Source organism: Microcaecilia unicolor, chromosome 7, assembly GCF_901765095.1.
Source record: "Microcaecilia unicolor chromosome 7, aMicUni1.1, whole genome shotgun sequence".
Taxonomy (NCBI): Eukaryota; Metazoa; Chordata; class Amphibia; order Gymnophiona; family Siphonopidae; genus Microcaecilia; species Microcaecilia unicolor.
In genome coordinates, this window is record NC_044037.1 from 309,902,329 (window position 1) to 309,921,697 (window position 19,369).

Genomic DNA, 19,369 nt, shown 5'->3' on the forward strand with positions numbered 1-19,369 from the left:
CATTTTATTTATTATGTATTGTTGATGTGTCTGTTTCAGTTATTATGTTGTTATTGTTGTGAATGTTATGTTGTGAACTGCCCAGAATGGTAGATGGGGGGTATACATTTTTTTAAATAAATCTGCCTCTTGCCCCCTAGCACTAACCACTCGCCTCCACCTACCCTCCTCTCCTCCTTCCTGTACACATTAATTGATTTGATTTGCTTACTTTATTTATTGTCTATTAGATTGTAAGCTCTTTGAGCAGGGACTGTCTTTCTTCTATGTTTGTGCAGCGCTGCGTACGCCTTGTAGCGCTATAGAAATGCTAAATAGTAGTAGCTCATACATCTCCCTTGAATTTCTACTCCATAAGTGCATCTCTCTGCATTTCTTTGCATTAAATTTTAACTGCCAAACATTAGACCATTCTTCTAACTTTTGCATATCCCTCATCATGTTATCCGATCTATCCAGGGTGGTCCACTTTGTTAAAAATCTTGGTATCATATGCAAAAAGACAAACCTTACCTTCTAACCCTTTGGCTATATCGTTCACAAATATAACAAATAGAATCGGCTCTAGCCAAAGGAGCCAACTTTTCAAAATTATTGGGGGTGCTAAGCCCAATGGAAATGAGCCCTCCCTGGACACATACAAGGAATTTTCTCAATATTGGGGGTGCTCAAGCACCCACAGCACCCACAGAGTCAGCTCCAATGGCTCTAGCACTGCACTACTCACCTTTCCTTCCTCCAAGTCAATTTCATTCACCACCACTCTCTGGTGTCTGTTTGTAAATTAGTTTCTAATTCAGTTCACCACTTTGGGTCCTAACTTCAGCCTGTAAAGTTTAATCAAGAGCACCTATGAGGAACCATGTCAAAGACTTTGCTGAAATCCAACTAAATTACATCTAGCGCATGTCTTCAATCCAATTCTTTGCACACCTAGTCAATTCAATCAGATTCATTTGGCACGATTTACTTTTGATAAAACCATGTTTCCTTGGATCTCGTAACCCATTGGATTCCAGGAAATTCAGTATCTTTTCCTTCAGTAGTGCTTCTGTTACTTCTCCAATGACTGAACATACCACAATATAGATGATCTACTATAATAAAACTCACCCTCAACGTTCTGAGGACACTGACGTCAGTGAAGCCAAGCCACTGACAACAGTTCCTTCAGGTTCGAAGGTTCATGGTGGTGAAGCCACCAGGCCCCGCCCTCGCGTCAAACATCATGACATCGAGGGCAGAGCAAACGAGGGTGAGTTTTATTACTGTACCTGTGCTCCGCCCTCACGTCAAAACGCGACGACGTCAAGGGCGGCACAGGAAAATCGACACCCACACAGAGCAACACTAACAACAGCGGCGGCGCACGAACCACCCACAACCACGACGAGCCACGGGGCGGCCCAGGAAAATCGCCACTGATCTCCGTATGTGAGTCACCCCCCCCCAAAAAAAAAAGCTAGCGCCCGTTTTATTGTTCAGAGAAACGGGCCTTCTTTCCTAGTAACTAATAATGAGCCCCTCGTATCCACTCCAACAGAACTAATAAGTAGCAAAAGACAACAGTTCTTCTTCTGCAAAATGTCAATAAAAAACATACACCACCAACAACAACATATTGAGCCCCATGGAATTTAATTAAACACTTACAGGGCAATCTCACATAAAACATAACCCAATAGCTAAAACATGGGCTTGCTATTGAAGAAAAGACCTTCTGTGCAGCTGGGTCACCTTTGCAATATCAGTGAAAATCTGATTTTTTTTTTTTGCACACAAAACAATAAGGGGTCAATATTCAGTGTAGTTTAAGCAGGCGGATGAGGCAATGTGCCCTTATATGGAAGGCTGACCCCTGGCGGTAGTCCCATGAGACTGCCATTTTGTGATTGAGGGTCATTTTTGCTTGATCTACCTATACCACTTAATTTTTGTAAGAGCAACTATGATAAAATGAAGAAAATGGTTAAGAAAATGCTAAAAGGATCATTTGCAGAGATTAGGACTTTAAATCAGGCATGGACGTTAGTTAAAAATACCATCTTGGAAGCTCAGACCAGATGAATTCCACATATTTACAAAGTTGGAAAGAAGAGAAAACAACAGCAAGCATTGTTAAAAGGTGAAGTGAAAGAGGCTATTAGAGCCAAAAGAATGTTAAAAAAGGACCCAAATGAAGAAAATAAGAAGCAACATATGCACTGGCAAGATAGATGTTCCATGTATGTTATGTTCCATTTATGCATGTAGGTATGCACCTTAACGCATTACCATTTGTAATTCTGTCACCCGGAAATGGCAACCACCATTACGGCAAATGTAAGCCACATTGAGCCTGCAAATTGGTGGGGAAATGTGGGATACAAATGCTAAAAATAAATAAATAAAATAAAATAAAGGCTAAACAGAATATGAAGAGAAACTTGCTGCGGAGGCAAAAACTCACAGTAACAACTTTTTCAGGTAAACCAGAAGCAGAAAGCCTGCAAGGGAATCTGTGGGACTATTAAATCATGAAGGAGTAAAAGGGGTGCTTAGGAGGACAAGGCCATAGTGGAGAGACTGAATTAATTCTTTGTTTTGGTCTTTATGGTCTGTCCCAGTATGGTAGTACTTATGTAGATCTACCTGAAGTAGACATGATTGTCAAGGGTGATGATGCTGAGGAACTGAAAGAAATCTCGGTGAACCTGGAAAACGTACAAAGCCAAATAGACAAATTAAGAGTAGTAAATCACCTGGACCGGATGGAATGTATCATACATCCACTTCTGAACTCTCATCCCCCGTAATCTCACATCACTCATACCTTTACTCACAGAAATATGCACACCATATGTCTTTATGCCTTACTATCGCCCTTTAAGCTCTCATTGTCTCCTTCCAGCGTTTCAATGTTTGTGTTCCATTGTTACATTCTTTAACGACACTTCGATTGTCTCGCATAACTCTGCACAATGTAATCCATAACCAATTTGTAACAAACTGTATTTCCATCATTCATCTCATATTGTAAGCCACACTGAACCCGCAAAAAGGTGGGAAAATGTGGGATACAAATGCAATAAATAAATAAAGTAAATAAAAGTGTACTGAAAGAACTCAAACATGAAATTGCTGATCTGCTGTTAGTAATCTGTAACCTGTCGTTAAAGTTGTCCATAGTACCTGAAGATTGGAGGGTAGCCATTGTAACGCCTTTCCAGGAAATTGCAGATCGGTAAGTGTTACATCAGTGCTGGGTAAAATAGTGCAAACCAATACAAAGTCTAAAATTAGAGCACACATAGATAAACATGAATTAATGGGACAGAGTCAACATGGATTCAGCCAAGGGAAAACTTGCCTTACCAATCTGATTCATTTCTTTGAAGGCATAAATAAACTTGTCAATAAAGGTCAGCCACTTGATGTAGTGTATTTAGATTTTTAGAAAGCTTTTGACATGGGAAAGGAGACAATGTTCTGTTGTGGATTAGGAAATGGTTATTGGACAGGAAACAGAGGGTAGGGTTAAATGGCCATTTCTCCCAATGGAGGAGGGTGAACAGTGGAGTGCCGCAGGGATCTGTACTGGGACCAGTGCTATTTAGCTTATTTATAAATGATATGGAAATTGGAATGAGAAGTGAGGTGCAGTGGCGTACCAAGGAGGGGGCAGTGGGGGCGGTCCGCCCTGGGTGCATGCCGCTGGGGGGTGCCGCGGCACGTGCCTGTGGGCTCCGACTTCATGAACTTCGCTCGTTCGCTGCAGCTCCCTCTGCCCCGGAACAGGTTACTTCCTGTTCCGGGGCAGAGGGAGCTGCAGCGAACAAGCGAAGTTCGCGAAGTCGGAGCCCACAGGCGCGCGCCGCGGCACCCCCCCCCCCCAGCGGCGTGCACCCGGGGGGGTGTCATTTCGCCAGGGAGGGGGGAAGGTGTCATTTCGCAGGTGGGGGGGGGGCGCATTGGCGATCTGCCCCGGGTGCCATCCACGCTAGGAACTCCACTGGTGAGGTGATTCAATTTGGAGATAACACAAAATTATTCAAGGTTGTTAAAACACATGCGGGCTGTGAAAATTTGCAGGAAGACCTTAGGAAATTGGAAGACTGGGCATCCAAATGGCAGATAAAATTGAATGTAGACAAATGCAAAGTGATGCACATTGAGAAGAATAATCTGAATCAAAAGCTTTCTGAAAATCTAGATACACTACATCAACCTGCTCACCTTTCTCCACATGTTTATTCATGCCTTAAAATAAATGAAGCAAATTGGTGAGGCAAGACTTCCCTCAGCTGAACCCATTCTGACACTGTCCCGTTAAATCATGTTTGTCTACGTGTTCTGTAATTTTATTCTTTATAATAGTTTCCACTATTTTGCCCGGCACTGATGTCAGGCTTACCGGTCTATAATTTCCCAGATCACCCCTAGAACCCTTTTTAGAACTCAGCATCATATTGGTCACCCTCCAATCTTCAGGCCAAAAAAGCAAACAGGGTGCTAGGAACTATTAGGAAAGGGATGGTGAAAATACTATAATGCCTTTGTATCGCTCCATGGTGCGTCTTCACCTTGAGTATTGCATTCAGTCCTGGTCGCCATATGTCAAAAGAGATGTGGAGGGGCATTTTCGAACGGGGACGACCATCTCTAAGGGTGCCCATCTCTAAGGATGGCGCCGTGAAGGGGTGGGGCAACCCGTATTATCGAAACAAGATGGGCGTCCATCTTTCGTTTCAATAATACGGTCGGGGATGCCCAAATCTCAACATTTAGGTGCCGAAAGCAGCATTGAAGAGGTGAGTTTTAAGCAGAGATTTGAAGATGGGTAGGGAGGGGGCTTGGCGTAGGGGTTGAGGAAGATTGTTCCAGGCATAGGGTGAGGCAAGGCAGAATGAGCGGAGCCTGGAGTTGGCAGTGGTGGAGAAGGGGACTGAAAGGAGAGATTTGTCCTCTGAGCAGAGGTTACGGGCGGGAACATAGGAGGAGATGAGGGTAGAGAGGTAGTGAGGAGCCGCAGACCGGGTGCATTTGTAGGTAAGAAGGAGAAGCTTGAATTGTATGCGGTATCTGATCGGAAGCCAGTGAAGTGACTTGAGGAGAGGGGTGATATGAGTAAATCGGTTCTGGCAGAATATAAGACGTGTGGCAGCGTTCTGAATGGATTGAAGGGGGGATAGATGGCTACGTGGGAGGCCGGTGAGGAGTAAGTTGCAGTAGTCAAGGCGAGAGGTAATGAGGGCGTGGACGAGAGTCCATGTGGTGTGCTCAGATAGGAAAGGGCGAATTTTGCTGATGTTGAAGAGGAAGAAGCGACAGGTCTTGGCAGTCTGCTGGATATGCGCAGAGATGGAGAGGGAGGAGTCGAAGATGACTCCGAGGTTGCGGGCAGATGGGACGGGGAGGATGAGTAAGTCATGTTTGATGCTGACAAGTAGGTTTGCCCTCTATGGTTGTGTTCTGATTTCCTTTCCTTAACATGTTACTGGTCTGCTTTGTCTATATTGTATTGGCAAGTTCCAAGGCTGTACCAGTCCTTAAACTGGTGATGACATCACTGAATTTTCTGTTTTCTACTGGTAGGAGAACATTCTGCTCTCAGCTTTAGAGGCTTCCACTCTCCAAGCTCTTCTGGAGGTCTCTAAGGTGGTAATGCTACTTAACTATTCCACTGCATACTCGGATCCCTTGCCAAATTTTCTCCTGAAGTAATTTGTTGATCCACCTCTGCTTAATTTGCATTCAATAGTTTCTACCAGCTTGCAAAGGGTGCTTTTGCTATTGCATGGAAGTCGTCTTACATCAGTCTCTTTGCATCTAAGATATGCCAGGTCCACTCTCGGAAGACCTGTTTCAGTGTGTTGAGCAGCCTCCTCTCGACCTTGGCTTGGAAAGTCTTATTAGAAACTTAAACTCATTCTTTTCAATTGTACTTCCCCTCTGTGTAGTAGCCACACTCCTTGTTATACTAGATTGATTTCTTCTAATTTTGTACCCTGCTAGGAGTTTCTTTTCTTTCCTTGTGTGAATCTGTCTTTTGAATATTTCTGTCTTTCCCATTTTAAATATTTACTTAGTCTTTCTTTTTTCTGCACTTATTTTATTCATTTTATCTATTCTATTTCTTTTTTTTTTTTAATTTACCTTGTTTTATATAAATTGTTAACATTGAATGGTGGTGTATCAAATGCAGTGCAAACAATGTAAATATAGATGTTTGACAAGGGAAAACAATGTTCAAAAACCTTTGTCCATAGTAGAGATAGGCTTGTCTTCAAATGATCACCCTTTGCCTGGTTAATAATTGGGGTAGTCTACCATAATGTGCTGTCCTGGGGTTAGAAGAGGCAGTCCTGGAAGCATGCTTAGGCCTGGGGAGAAACTTTGCCTTCATGCTATTTTGCTTCCTTTTGGCAACATCTTTTGGAATATGTGTTTCCCCTTTGCTACTTTGCTGCAGTGTACATGCACCAGAAATGCATCATACATAGCAGACAGTGTGAGTTATTTGAAATTACCCCCAGTGGTGACAGGTCATATGACTTTAGAGCTCAGGTTTGTATGTCCTATGAAAGTCTCGCACATCATAATAGCTGGCTGGCTTCTTGCTCTCTTCCTTTGGATGCTGGAGGACATGGTCACTGCCAGTGATTCAGCTTTGGAGTGATAATGAAAGGGTAATTGCTTTCACACTTTTTCAATGTCTCCAACTCATTGTACATAAATCTTCTTCCTGTATTCATTTCCCAGGTGGTTTGATGAACTCCTGGAGACGGTGCTGGTGTGTGCTCAAGAATGAGACCTTCATGTGGTTCCGAACCAAGCAGGAGGCTCTGAAGTCCGGTTGGCTATACAAAAAGGGAGGTGGCAAGTCCACTCTGTCCCGGCGAAACTGGAAACGGCGATGGTTTGTGCTGCGGGAAATGAAGCTGATGTATTTTGAGAATGACAGTGAGGAAAAGTTGAAAGGGACGATTGACATAAGGAATGTGAAGTGAGTGCTCTTTCTTTCTATTCCTGTAATGAGACTTGGTGGCCGGGCAGGAAAAATAAACAGTCAAAATCTTTCTCAGAAAAAGTGTCGGCAGTCTGTCAGGAAGTTCCTCATGCAGTATGAACAGTGATAAGGTTTTCACATCTATCAAGGGAAAATATCTGGGCCCAAACATAATCTTTGAACCACATATAAAACAATTTTAGGAGCTTAGCACTGATTTTCAACACTGGGCTTATAAATTTGGCTTATAAATCTAGGAAAATTAATGGCAGGCCTTAATTTATGAGCATAACTTTTAAGCTACTAAACTCTCAGTGAAAAGTTATGCTCCTATTTTTGGCTGAAAATAGAGTGCAAATTTAGGTGGCTGAGGGGCCCTTTTACCTCCACCCGGCACCCCTCAATCAGGAGACCAGGAATGGTGAAAGAGAACCTGACAACTTCACCTGATACGATCTAGGAAACTGTGGAATCTTGTTATGTTATATTAATGTTATATTCCCCTCAACACCTTTAAATAGGTTTGGAGTGGATTACAGTATAAGATGCATGTGTGAAAGAGGAACCCGAACTATAGCTACGTGATGCAAGGTTCCGCTTTAGGAGTCACCGACCAGGAAAAGGATTTAGGAGTCATTGTTGAGGATACTTTCAAACCCTCTGCTCAGTGTGCTGCGGTGGCAAAGAAAGCAAATAGAATGTTAGAAATTATTAGGAAAGGAATGGAAAACAAGAACGAGGATGTTATAATGCTTTTCTGTTGCTCAATGGTTGAATACTGTGTGCAATTCTGTCACCACATCTCAAAAAAGATATAGTGGAATTAGAAAAGGTTCAGAGAAGGGCGACAAAAATGATAAAGGGGATGGAATGACTTCCCTATGAGGAAAGGCTGAAGCGTCTAGGGCTCTTCAGCTTGGAGAAAAGACGGCTGAGGGGAGATATGATAGAGGTCTATAAATTAATGAGTGGAGTGGAACAGGTAGACGTGAATCACTTCTTTACTCTTGCCAAAAATACTAGGACTAGGGGGCATGCAATGAAGCTACAAAGTAGTAAAATGAATTGGAGAAAATATTTCTTCACTCACCGTGTAATTAAACTCTTGCCAGAGAATATAGTAAAAGCAGTTAGATTAGCGGGGTTTAAAAAAAGGTTGGGATAGCTCCCTAAAAGAAGAGTCCATAAGCTATTATTAAAATGGACTTGAAAATCTACTGCTTATTTCTAGGATAAGCAGCATAAAATGTATTGTACTGTTTTGAGATCTTGCCAGGTACTTTAGACCTGGATTGGCCACTGTTGGAAACAGGATACTGGGCTCGATAGACCTTCGGTCTGTCCCAGAACGGCAACACTTACGTACTTATGTAGATATATTTAGACTATTGTGAATATCAGGCAAGGTTCTAGTGTGGATTAGGAATTGGTTATTGGAAAGAAAACAGAGGGTAGGTTCAAATGACATAGTAACATAGTAGATGACGGCAGAAAAAGATCTGCACGGTCCATCCAGTCTGCCAAACAAGATAAATTCACGTGTGCTACTTTTTGTGTATACCTTACCTTGATTTGTATCTGCCATTGTCAGGGCACAGACCATAGAAGTCTGCCCAGTTCTAGCCCCGCTTCCCAACCACCAGCCCCACCTCCCCCCACCGGCTCTGCCACCCAATCTCGACTAAGCTTCTGGGGATCCCTTTCCTCCGAGTAGGATTCCTTTATGTTTATCCCACACATGTTTGAATTCCGTTACCGTTTTCATCTCCACCACCTCCCGCAGGAGGGCATTCCAAGCATCCACCACTCTCTCCGTGAAAAAATACTTCCTGACATTTTTCTTGAGTCTGCCCCCCTTCAATCTCATTTCATGTCCTCTGGTTCTACCGCCTTCCCATCTCCGGAAAAGGTTCGTTTGCGGATTAATACCTTTCAAATATTTGATCGTCTGTATCATATCACCCCTGTTTTCCTTTCCTCCAGGGTATACATGTTCAGGTCAACATGTCTCTCCTCATACATCTTGTAATGCAAATCCTATACCATTCTCGTAGCTTTTCTTTGCACCGCTTCAATTCTTTTTACATCCTTCGCAAGGTACGGCCTCCAAAACTGAACACGGTACTCCAGGTGGGGCCTCACCAACGTCTTATACAGGGGCATTAAAACCTCTTTTCTTCTGCTGGTCACACCTCTCTATATACAGCCTAGCAATCTTCTAGCTACGGCCACCGCCTTGTCACACTGTTTCGTTGCCTTCAGGTCCTCAGATATTATCACCCCAAGATCCCTCTCCCCGTCTGTACCTATCAGACTCTCACCTCCTAACCATGGGCGTAGTTTGACTGTTTCATTTGGGGGGGCAAAGGATGGGGCGGAGCATATTAGCATATTCATTTGCATATATATATATATATATATATATATATATATATATATATGGAAGGGAAAAAGAGCTGGCTTTTTTGTGGAATAACCATAATGAATATGTATGAGATATCAAGCCAGCTCTTTCTCCCTTCCTTCCTTCCTTCCTTCCTTCCTTCTTTCCTCCTTACCCAGCTCTAAAACACCAATACACTACCTCGTGAAAAAAAAGGAAAACAAACAGGGCTGCAGAATACTGCACCTTGATCACACATGAAAAGCACATGACACAAGGAACTAGAAATCAAAAAATATGAAAGCAAAATACTGAACTGGAAAATTAACTCAAGAAGTCAGACTGAGCATGCAGCAATACCAGAAAAAGGAATTTTCAAGCAGCCTTTTAATGGGTTTGCTTATAAATGTTACATTTTATGTATGCCAGATTTTTTGATACAAAGCAAGTACTATGGTGAGCGTTAGCAGTAAATTTGAGAGAGATCATAGTCCACGTAGCTTGGCTTAGGAGTAAGGTTCATTACTATGTATAAAACAACCCATTTTGAGATAGTTCCTATATGAGACTCTTAAGTGGAATTATAGAGATTTAAGTGGAATTCTAGAGAGAGTCTCCTCAATCATAAACTATAGTCTCCACCTTTTTCTTCCTTAGGGGAAAATGTATATATTTTTTAGATGTTAACCTTTCAACAGAATAATTATTCATTCAAAATGTTGAATTCTTTAGTCATCTATTACTTGTTGAAGAACTTGACATATTTATTTACAGAGGCTCACTATGTTACCAATACACATGAGATAGTGCTAAGCAGTTCTTCTGCCCTTCCTTGATCAAACAGTCCTTGTATGACCTAAACTTTTCTTTCCCTCTATTTCTATTTTTAATGAACTAATTGTAAGGTCATACAAGGACTGTTTGATCAAGGAAGGGCAGAAGAAGGGAGGACATCACTTGGTCTCTTGGTAGGTATTCTAGAATAACCAGATCTTAAGCTTCTATATTTTAGGGAATGAAAAATCGAGTCTGATGTCTAACAGTAGGAAGTTCCATAAATGTGATCCAAAATAGCTGAAAACAGAATTACATGTGATGTCTAAACATAGATGAGATGGAGAAGGACGGCATAAGCTGAGAGGAGCAAAGGGTTCATGGAGGGTTTTAAGGAATCAATAGGTTAGAAAGATAAGAGAGGAAGGAACAAGACTTTTATTTATTTATTTATTTATTTATTGCATTTGTATCCCATATATGGACCAGTGGCGTAGCCAGACCTGAGAGTTTGGGTGGGCCCACAGCTAATATGGGTGGGCACGCACTGTCTATATAAGTTTGAGTAGCGTCTCTTGGGATCCTACAAAATAATGCCTTAGAATTCACTTGATGCCCAACAGCTGCCCTGCATCAGTATAACCACATACATACTTAATGGAAAAATTGATATTTTTAAATATAATTACATTATCCCACAATCTCTCCACTGCAAAATGCTATACACAAACTTGTGCAAAAACACACTCGTATCCTTACTAAACCATAACAGCACTAATTCCAAGGACAGGACAAGCTACAACCTTATGCTTGAAAAGGCAGAACTGTAATTACACTAGGCTCTAAAACACCAATACACTACCTCGTGAAAAAAAAAAATCAAAACAAAATGGGCTGCAAATACTACATGCTAGCAGAATACTGCACCTTGATCACACATGAAAAACACATGACACAACAGACATGACACAAGGAACTAGAAATCAAAAAATATGAAGGCAAAATACTGAACTGGAAAGTTAACTCAAGAAGTCAGACTCAGCATGCAGCAATACCAGAAAAATTGAAACTTACATGCAAAATATCACAGATTCACATTTCCAAAAGCTGACATATTCCAATTAATAAATTCTGAATAAAATATTTTTTCTACCTTTGTTGTCTGATCTATTCGCTTTGGTCCCAGTGTCTTCTGTTTTATGCAGTGTCTTCTTTCCATCTGATATTTTTTCTCTCACCATGTCCACCATCCTCCTGTGTCCTATGTGTCCTGTCTACCATCTGTAGCCCTGTCCCTATCCTTCCTCGAGTTTCAGTATCTGCCCTCAACGTGTTCCAAACCAGCCCTTAAACTCAGCAGTTTCCCCTCCATCCATATGCAACATTTCTCCTTACTCCCCTCCATCCATGTGCTTCTACTTCCTCTGTCTTCCCTCCCCTCCATCCTTGTCGGGGTGGATTTGGGAGTCACCCCGGATGCAGCTGTGAGGATATGCAGAACGCTGCAAGTCCTCCACAGCACCTGGTAGGAGCACTGTGCACTGTCTATTAGATTGTAAGCTCTTTGAGCAGGGACTGTCTTTTTTTCTATGTTTGTGCAGCGCTGCGTATGCCTTGTAGCGCTATAGAAATGCTAAATAGTAGTAGTAGTAGTAGTAGTAGATAGAAGTAAACCAGTGTATTCTTGCCTATTAGAAACACATTTAAGTTTGGACGATTGGCATTGGGAGCGAACAGACCTAATGGATATACTGACTTTGTGAAACGTGCTATCTTGATGGCAAAGAAGGCTATTCTAATAGACTGGTTGACAACTAAAGTACCCACGATGATACAATGGCGTACCCAGATGGTGTGTTTGCTCAGGATGGAGAAGCTGGCCCTTAAGGATCAACCCCGACAGGACTTGGATAGATACTTGCTAAGATGGTCCCCATTCCTAATGTCTTTGCCCCCTAATGCAAGAAGTTATTTGTTGAATACATAGCTACAAGTGTAACCAGATACTAGATATGATACTTAGGTAAGGGAAGGAGGGTAGGGGGGTGGGGGGTTGGGGGGTAGAGGGAGAAATTTATATGTCAGATGACGAGTTGTAACCTGAAGGTTGTATTTCTATGTTTGAGTTGGATTAGTCATCAATAAAAAATATTTAAACATAGAAACACATTTAAAGTGTTTTAGGAGCAAAATATCTGGCCTTGTCAGTATACAAGTTCAGCTGTATTTTGGAAAGAACATTTTCAATATTTCATATAGATTTTAAATCAAAATCATGATTTAGCTATAGGTTTCATAAAGTTGACAAGCTAACTTATGTACCTGAAGATGGCGGAAGTCCAGATGACCACTCGAAAGTATAAGTGTCACACGGGAGAGCTGTCTGTGCTTTTTCATTGATTTTCTTTGGTCCTTATTTGTGGTTCTCTTAGAAGCGGAGTACAATTTTAGTGTTTGCTGTCTAACCTTTACCCGAAGTCGCAGCGACGAACGGGCAGGCAGCGCTGCGGTAGTAAAAGCAAGAAGGAGGCAGGTTCGACTCCTTCCTTCACTTCCCTCCCTGCCCTCTCAACGTCCCACCCGCCCGAAAGGAAATGACATCAGAGGAAGGCGGGACGCAGAGGGCAGGGAGGGAAGTGAAGGAAGGAGTCGAACCTGCCGCCTTGTTGCTTTTACTACCGCAGCGCTGCCTGCCCGTTCGTCGCTGTGACTTTGGGTAAAAGTCGCCCGTTCCAGTCATCGTCATTTGGGGGGGCAGTGCCCCCTCGCCCCCCAGTCTACGCCCATGCTCCTAACACATACATCTCCCATGGATTTCTACTCCCTAAGTGCATCACTTTGCATTTCTTCGCATTGAATTTTAAGTGACAAACCTTAGACCATTCTTCTAGCTTCCGCAGACCTTTTTTCATGTTTTCCACTCCCTCCAGGGTGTCCACTCTGTTGCAAAACTTTGTGTCATCCGCAAAAGGCAAACTTTACCTTCTAACCCTTCGGCAATGTCACTTACAAATATATTGAATAGAATCGGCCCCGGCACCGATCCCTGAGGCACTCCACTACTCACCTTTCCCTCCTCCGAGCGAACTCCATTTACTACCACCCTCTGGCGTCTGCCCGTCAACCAGTTCCTAATCCAGTTCACCACTTTGGACCAATCTTCAGCCCGTCTAGTTTATTCAAGAGCCTCCTGTGGGGAACCGTGTAAAAAGCTTTGCTGAAATCTAAGTAGATTACGTCCATAGCACGTCCTTGATTCAATTCTCTGGTCACCCAGTTAAAGAATTCAATGAGATTCGTTTGGCACGATTTCCCTTTGGTAAAACCATGTTGTCTCGGATCTTGCAAATGATTTGCTTCTTGAGAGAAATGGCCATTTCTCTCAATGGAGGAGGGTGAACAATGGAGTGCCACAGGGATCAATACTGGGACCTGTGCTATTTAACATATTTATAAATGATATGGAAATCAGAATGACGAGTGAGGTGATTAAATTTGCAGATGACACAAAACTATTCAAGGTTGTTAAAACACTTGCAGACTGTTAAATATTGCAGGAAGGAAGACCTTAGGAAATTGGAAGATTGGGCATCCAAATAGCAGATGAAATTTAATGTGGACAAATGCAAGGTGATGCACATTGGAAAGAATAATCCGAATCATAGTTACCTAATGCTAGGGTCCACCTTGGGGATCAGCACTCAAGAAAAAGATCTGCTCAGCTAATATTGTGATTGTGGTCTGATAGCTATGTTTGATTTCTAACTTGATTATTGATATCTGTTAATCTGGGTACAGATTTAAAAACTGCTATAACTCTATTTTAGATCTCCTTTCCTTAAAAGTGTGCTGAGCCCTCCCCCTTTCCCACCTGGTTGGTTGGAGACAATTTGTTAAGCTTAGGTGGGGCTAAAGCTTCTGTTTTGAGACTGCTGTAGGCAACCACCAGGTCTCTCTCTTTCTTGACTCCTGCCTGAAGGAAGCTCACAGATAAGATTTGCTCTGGCATTAATTCTGGTTATCCCTTCCTTAGAGCTGTGGGTTTGGGCATTTCTGGTACATTTCTTATCCTTGTCTTCCCCTAATCCCAACCAGATGTGTAGATAAGTGGCTTAGTACAGTTCTAGAGATAAGTTTTACAGCATACATAGTCCACAGGTTTTAAGTTTAAGCCCACCCACCCCAAGACTGACACTTCCTAAATAGCTTTCCTATAGCTTTCCTAAATACACTACTGATTTTTTATTTTTGTTACATTTGTACCCCACGCTTTCCAACTCATGGCAGGCTCAATGCGGCTTACATATTATATACAGGTACTTATTTGTACCTGGGGCAATGGAGGGTTAAGTGACTTGCCCAGAGTCACAAGGAGCTGCCTGTGCCTGAAGTAGGAATCGAACTCAGTTCCTCAGTTCCCCAGGACCAGAGTCCACCACTCTAACCACTAGGCCACTCATCCACCCAATGAACTCCACCCAAATTACAACTGCTTCTGAAAAGTAAACCATTCACTATCACGGTATATCACCAGCTTCTACTCAGCATCAAGGGCTTCCTGCTCTAGATAAAAAGAACCTCTGTTAACATATCCATTGGTTGCTATTCTCATTATATATCACACAGGCTACCAATCTACCTTCTCTTCCTTAAACTTGTTCATCAAGCATCTCTCGCTGTTGGCAGTACTGTTTTGGCAGTATAATCAAAAAATCAGCTATACCCATAGATCAGGATCAGATTTATTCTAGGTCTTACTTTGCAAGATTAATCTATTGAATTAGGTGTACAACCAACGGTACATCAGGCAAAAAAAATACCCTGAAGGAAAAAGCTCAATCACTGAATTTCAAATAGTCAGATACATACATTGAATTCCACCCACACAGTAAATCTTAGAACCTGTTAAGGTTCTCAGTTCTTCCCTAAAACTATGCATTAACTACCTACCCCCTATATCCCATAGAACAGGAGTGTGGCAGGCTACATATTTCATTATCACAAGTACAACATCCCCTACATTTGGAACTATGGTAAAGAAACAAAGAACCCCTAAAGCTACTGCTTTCAGTACAGCTTCTACCACTGTCAAGACCAAACCCTTGGACCAAGACAAGATTCTGGTTTCATGTGATAAATGTACTTCGTGAAAGAAGTACAAGAACTAAGAGAAGAAATGGTAAGACTAAGAAACATCTGGGACAACCAGAAATTTGACCCAGAGTCGCAGGTCAAAACATGCCACTCTCTCTACGTGTACGTATATGTGTATATATCTTTGTTTATATATATTTTAGAAGTGTCAACTTGAGCATGTAAAGCACTCGTCATAAAGGAGCCAGCTAGGCTGTCTGGCAATTGTCATGTAAAATGATAACATTACTATAATGAGCTCAGGATGAGCTGTGGTAATCTCTGATGAAGGAGGGAAAATACTGAGGTGTAACAATATACTTTTTTAGATTTAGTAGCTCACCTTTTTCAAACTGAAGCTCAAAGTACATTACTTACTTACTTACTTATTAGAATTTATTTACCGCCTTCTTGAAGAAATTCACTCAAGGCGGTGTACAATAAGCATAATCAAACATGAGCAATACACAATTACAGCAGTAATAACATTCAAATAACAATACAAAGTATGGCATAGTATCAGTGCTGTTTTTTTTGTGCCGATACGCACCGGTACAGCGTACCGGCACCTTTTTTCTGAGGGCCAGCTCACCTGCCTGCCCTCAAGAATCAGATATACAAGTTCTTTCCTTGTCTAAGTGGAATCTACCTTAGAGTCTTAGGGATTTGTATTCAAAGCAATTTAAATGGCCAGGAGAGGCTGCAACCAACTAGTTGATGGGCAGTCCGGGACAGAGTGGAAGCTTGGTTGGTTAGTAGCAATTTTCAACCTACTAACTGACTAATGGGCTCATTTTCGAAAGAGAAGGGCGCCCATCTTTCGACACAAATCGGGAGATGGGCGTCCTTCTCCCAGGGTCTCCCAAATTGGCATAATTGAAAGCCGATTTTGGGCGTCCTCAACTGCTTTCCATTGTGGGGACGACCAAAGTTGCCTGGGACGTGTCGGAAGCATAGCGAAGGCAGGACTGGGGCGTGCTTAACACATGGGCATCCTCAGCCAATAATGGAAAGAAGAAGGGCGTCCCTGACGAGCACTTGGCCAACTTTACTTGGTCCATTTTTTCTTGAGACCAAGCCTCAAAAAGGTGCCCGAACTGACCAGATGACCACCGAAGGGAATCGGGGATGATCTCCCCTTACTCCCTCAGTGGTCACTAACCCACTCCCACCCTAAAAAAAAAAACTTTACAAATATTTTTTGCCAGCCTCAAATGTCATACCCAGCTCCCTGACAGCAGTATGCAGGTTCCTGGAGCAGTTTTAGTGGGTGCAGTGCACTTCAGGCAGGCGGACCCAGACCCACCCCCCCCCTACCTGTTACACTTGTGGTGGTAAATGTGAGCCCTTCAAAACCCACCACAAACCCACTGTACCACATGTAGGTGCCCCCCTTCACCCCTTAGGGCTATGGTAGTGTATGGTAGTGTGGGGAGTGGGTTTTTGGGGGGGGGTTGGGGGGCTCAGCACCCAAGGTAAGGGAGCTATGCACCTGGGAGCAATTTGTGAAGTCCACTGCAGTGCCCGGTTGGTGTCCTGGCATGTCAGGGGGACCAGTGCACTACGAATGCTGGCTCCTCCCACGACCAAAGGGCTTGCATTTGGTTGTTTCTGAGATGGACGTCCTCGGTTTCCATTATCACCGAAAACCGGGGATGACCATCTCTAAGGTCGACCATAATGTTGAGATTTGGGCGTCCTGGACCGTATTATTGAAATGAAAGATGGCCGCCCATCTTATTTTGATAATACGGGTTTCCCCGCCCCTTCACCGGGACGTCCTGCGAGGACGTCCTCAGGAAAACTTGGGCGCCCCTTCGATTATGCCCCTCCACATAATCACATAAAGTGAGGGCAGCAAACCGAACTTCTTATAGTTAACTGGACACTGGTTTGAATATCGTCCGTTGCCTGATTAACTTCCAGGTTGGTGGTCATACCTGGAAATTACATGCTGGGAATTTCCAGGGTTAGTTCAGCCTTCGGTTGGAAGCGAAGCGGTTTGCAAGCCTCTTACCGACTGAATATTGACTCCTCCTAATTTGTACCTGGGGCAACGGAAGGTGAAGTGATTTGCCCATGGTCCCAAGGAGCATCAGAGGGAGAAGCAGGGTTTGAAATCTGGTTTCCTGGTTCTCAGCCTGCTGCTCTAAGCATTTGGCTAGCATTCTGGAGAGGACTGAAAGCATGTACTGGGTCAAGGTCCATATTCATCTAGGGGATGGCAAGGAAAACAGTTTGGGATTCAGTTTACACCTTTTTTCAGTACACTAGGTATCTCCCTGGCTCTGGAGGACTCACAATCTACATTTGTACCTAAGTCAATGGAGCGTTAAGTGACTTCCCAAGATCAGAAGGAGTCACAGTGGAATTTAAACCCTGGCTTCCCTAGTTCTCAGCCTGGTGGCTTAACCATTAGGCCACTTCTATACTCTCCTAGTGGTGGTCAGTGACTGAGAACAGGGATGTCGGAGTTCACATCCAGTTTCTTCACTAATGACACTTCGGACTTTGAGCAAGTTATTTAACCTTGCATTGCCCAGGAAGCCTTCTCTGTGATAAGAACCTGCCAAGTGTACCTGAATTGTGACTTGTCCAGAACTTGAATTTGAAAAGTGAAGTAATTCTAAAATATCAAAAAGGTCCTTTTGGCTGCAGGTGGTGTTCTTACTTTATGCCGGAGTTCTCTGATACCATATGCAGATTAATGTTGTCATCACCCAGCTTTGTGTGATTGATTCTAGTTCCCTGCATTTCATCATTCTGTTCTGGATCTTTCAGAGGGATCATGGATATTCATGAAAAGGAAAATTCTCTGGATATAGTGACAGAGGACAGAATTTATCACATCATAGCAGATTCACCAGAAGATGCCAGGTATGCATATATACAAAATAATAAACTAAGTTGTGTTGCTGGTTACTGTTCAGCTGAGCCCATACGCCAGGCCCCCTCCCTGCCCATCTTCAAAGCCTTGCTCAAAGCCCACCTCTTCAATGTCGCCTTCGGCACCTAACCACTACACCTCTATTCAGGAAATCTTGACTGCCCCAACTTGACATTTCGTCCTTTAGATTGTAAGCTCCTTCGAGCAGGGACTGTCCTTCTTTGTTAAACTGTACAGCGCTGCGTAACCCTAGTAGCGCTCTAGAAATGTTTAGTAGTAGTAGTAGTATCAGTGTCCCTTATTTGTCCATGTCCCTATAGGAATGTCCTCCTGGACAGGCATAAACAAACTTTTTTCACACAAGTCCATACTGTGGCTCTCTCGTGCACCTGGAAATTAGCATTGGGAACGTAACTTCATTCTTCCATCCTGGCACACCCACTGTAAGGTTCCTGAATCACCCAAAGCAGTGTGTACAAGAGATATTGCTTTTGACATAACTTATATTGTAGCAACAGCATAATAGTAAAATGAGTGAATGTCAGCATAAGACACAGTTAAAACAATGAGGTAAGCTTGCAAATAGGAATATTAAAATTATAGTAATAGCATAGTATGTTACGGTGTCAGTCACGTACACATGGAAACAGCACAATAGGCCATTAATTTATCAGAAATATGATCAGTACAATAAAAGTGAAGGAGAAATTATATATTACCTGATAAGTTTTTTTTTCCTTTAAGCCTATTAGACCGGTCCAGAATATGTGGGTTAAGTCCACCAACCAGCAGATGGAGACAGAGAACAATTGTTAAGAACTCTGCTCTATAAGGGTATCATACAGCCTTATCTCCTCAGTATTGTAACTGACAAAACAATGATGTTCATGTTCACACTTCTTATTCCATTACCTTTGACTAACAAGGCACTTTTCTACTTTTCTGATACACAGTTCTACAACTAGGTTAAGAGCTACCTCAGAAACCAATCAGATAGATTTTAAAAGTATTGCAAAGCAGAAGCACCTTGAACTGGGAAATAAGAATTAGGACAATATTTGAGAAATTGAAGCACATCCATTAATATTCTCCTAAGATGGGTCCCTGGACTGGTCTAGTAGTTCTAAAGGTAAGAAAACTCAGGTAATACATAAGTTGGATTTTTGCAGAGTGTTGCTGAAGTACCTGGCAGTAATTTATTAGG

The 19,369-nt window shown here is 42.6% G+C and overlaps 1 protein-coding gene across 1 annotated transcript in view; it reads left to right on the forward strand.

The window, feature by feature from the left end:
* LOC115475155 (unconventional myosin-X-like) overlaps positions 1-19,369 on the forward strand; it is a 290,858-nt gene that overhangs the window by 119,012 nt on the left and 152,477 nt on the right. The window contains exons 25-26 of the mRNA XM_030210896.1: positions 6,742-6,985; positions 18,060-18,155. Of these exons, the coding sequence (XP_030066756.1) occupies positions 6,742-6,985; positions 18,060-18,155 (340 nt within the window). The remainder of the gene's footprint in view (positions 1-6,741; positions 6,986-18,059; positions 18,156-19,369) is intronic.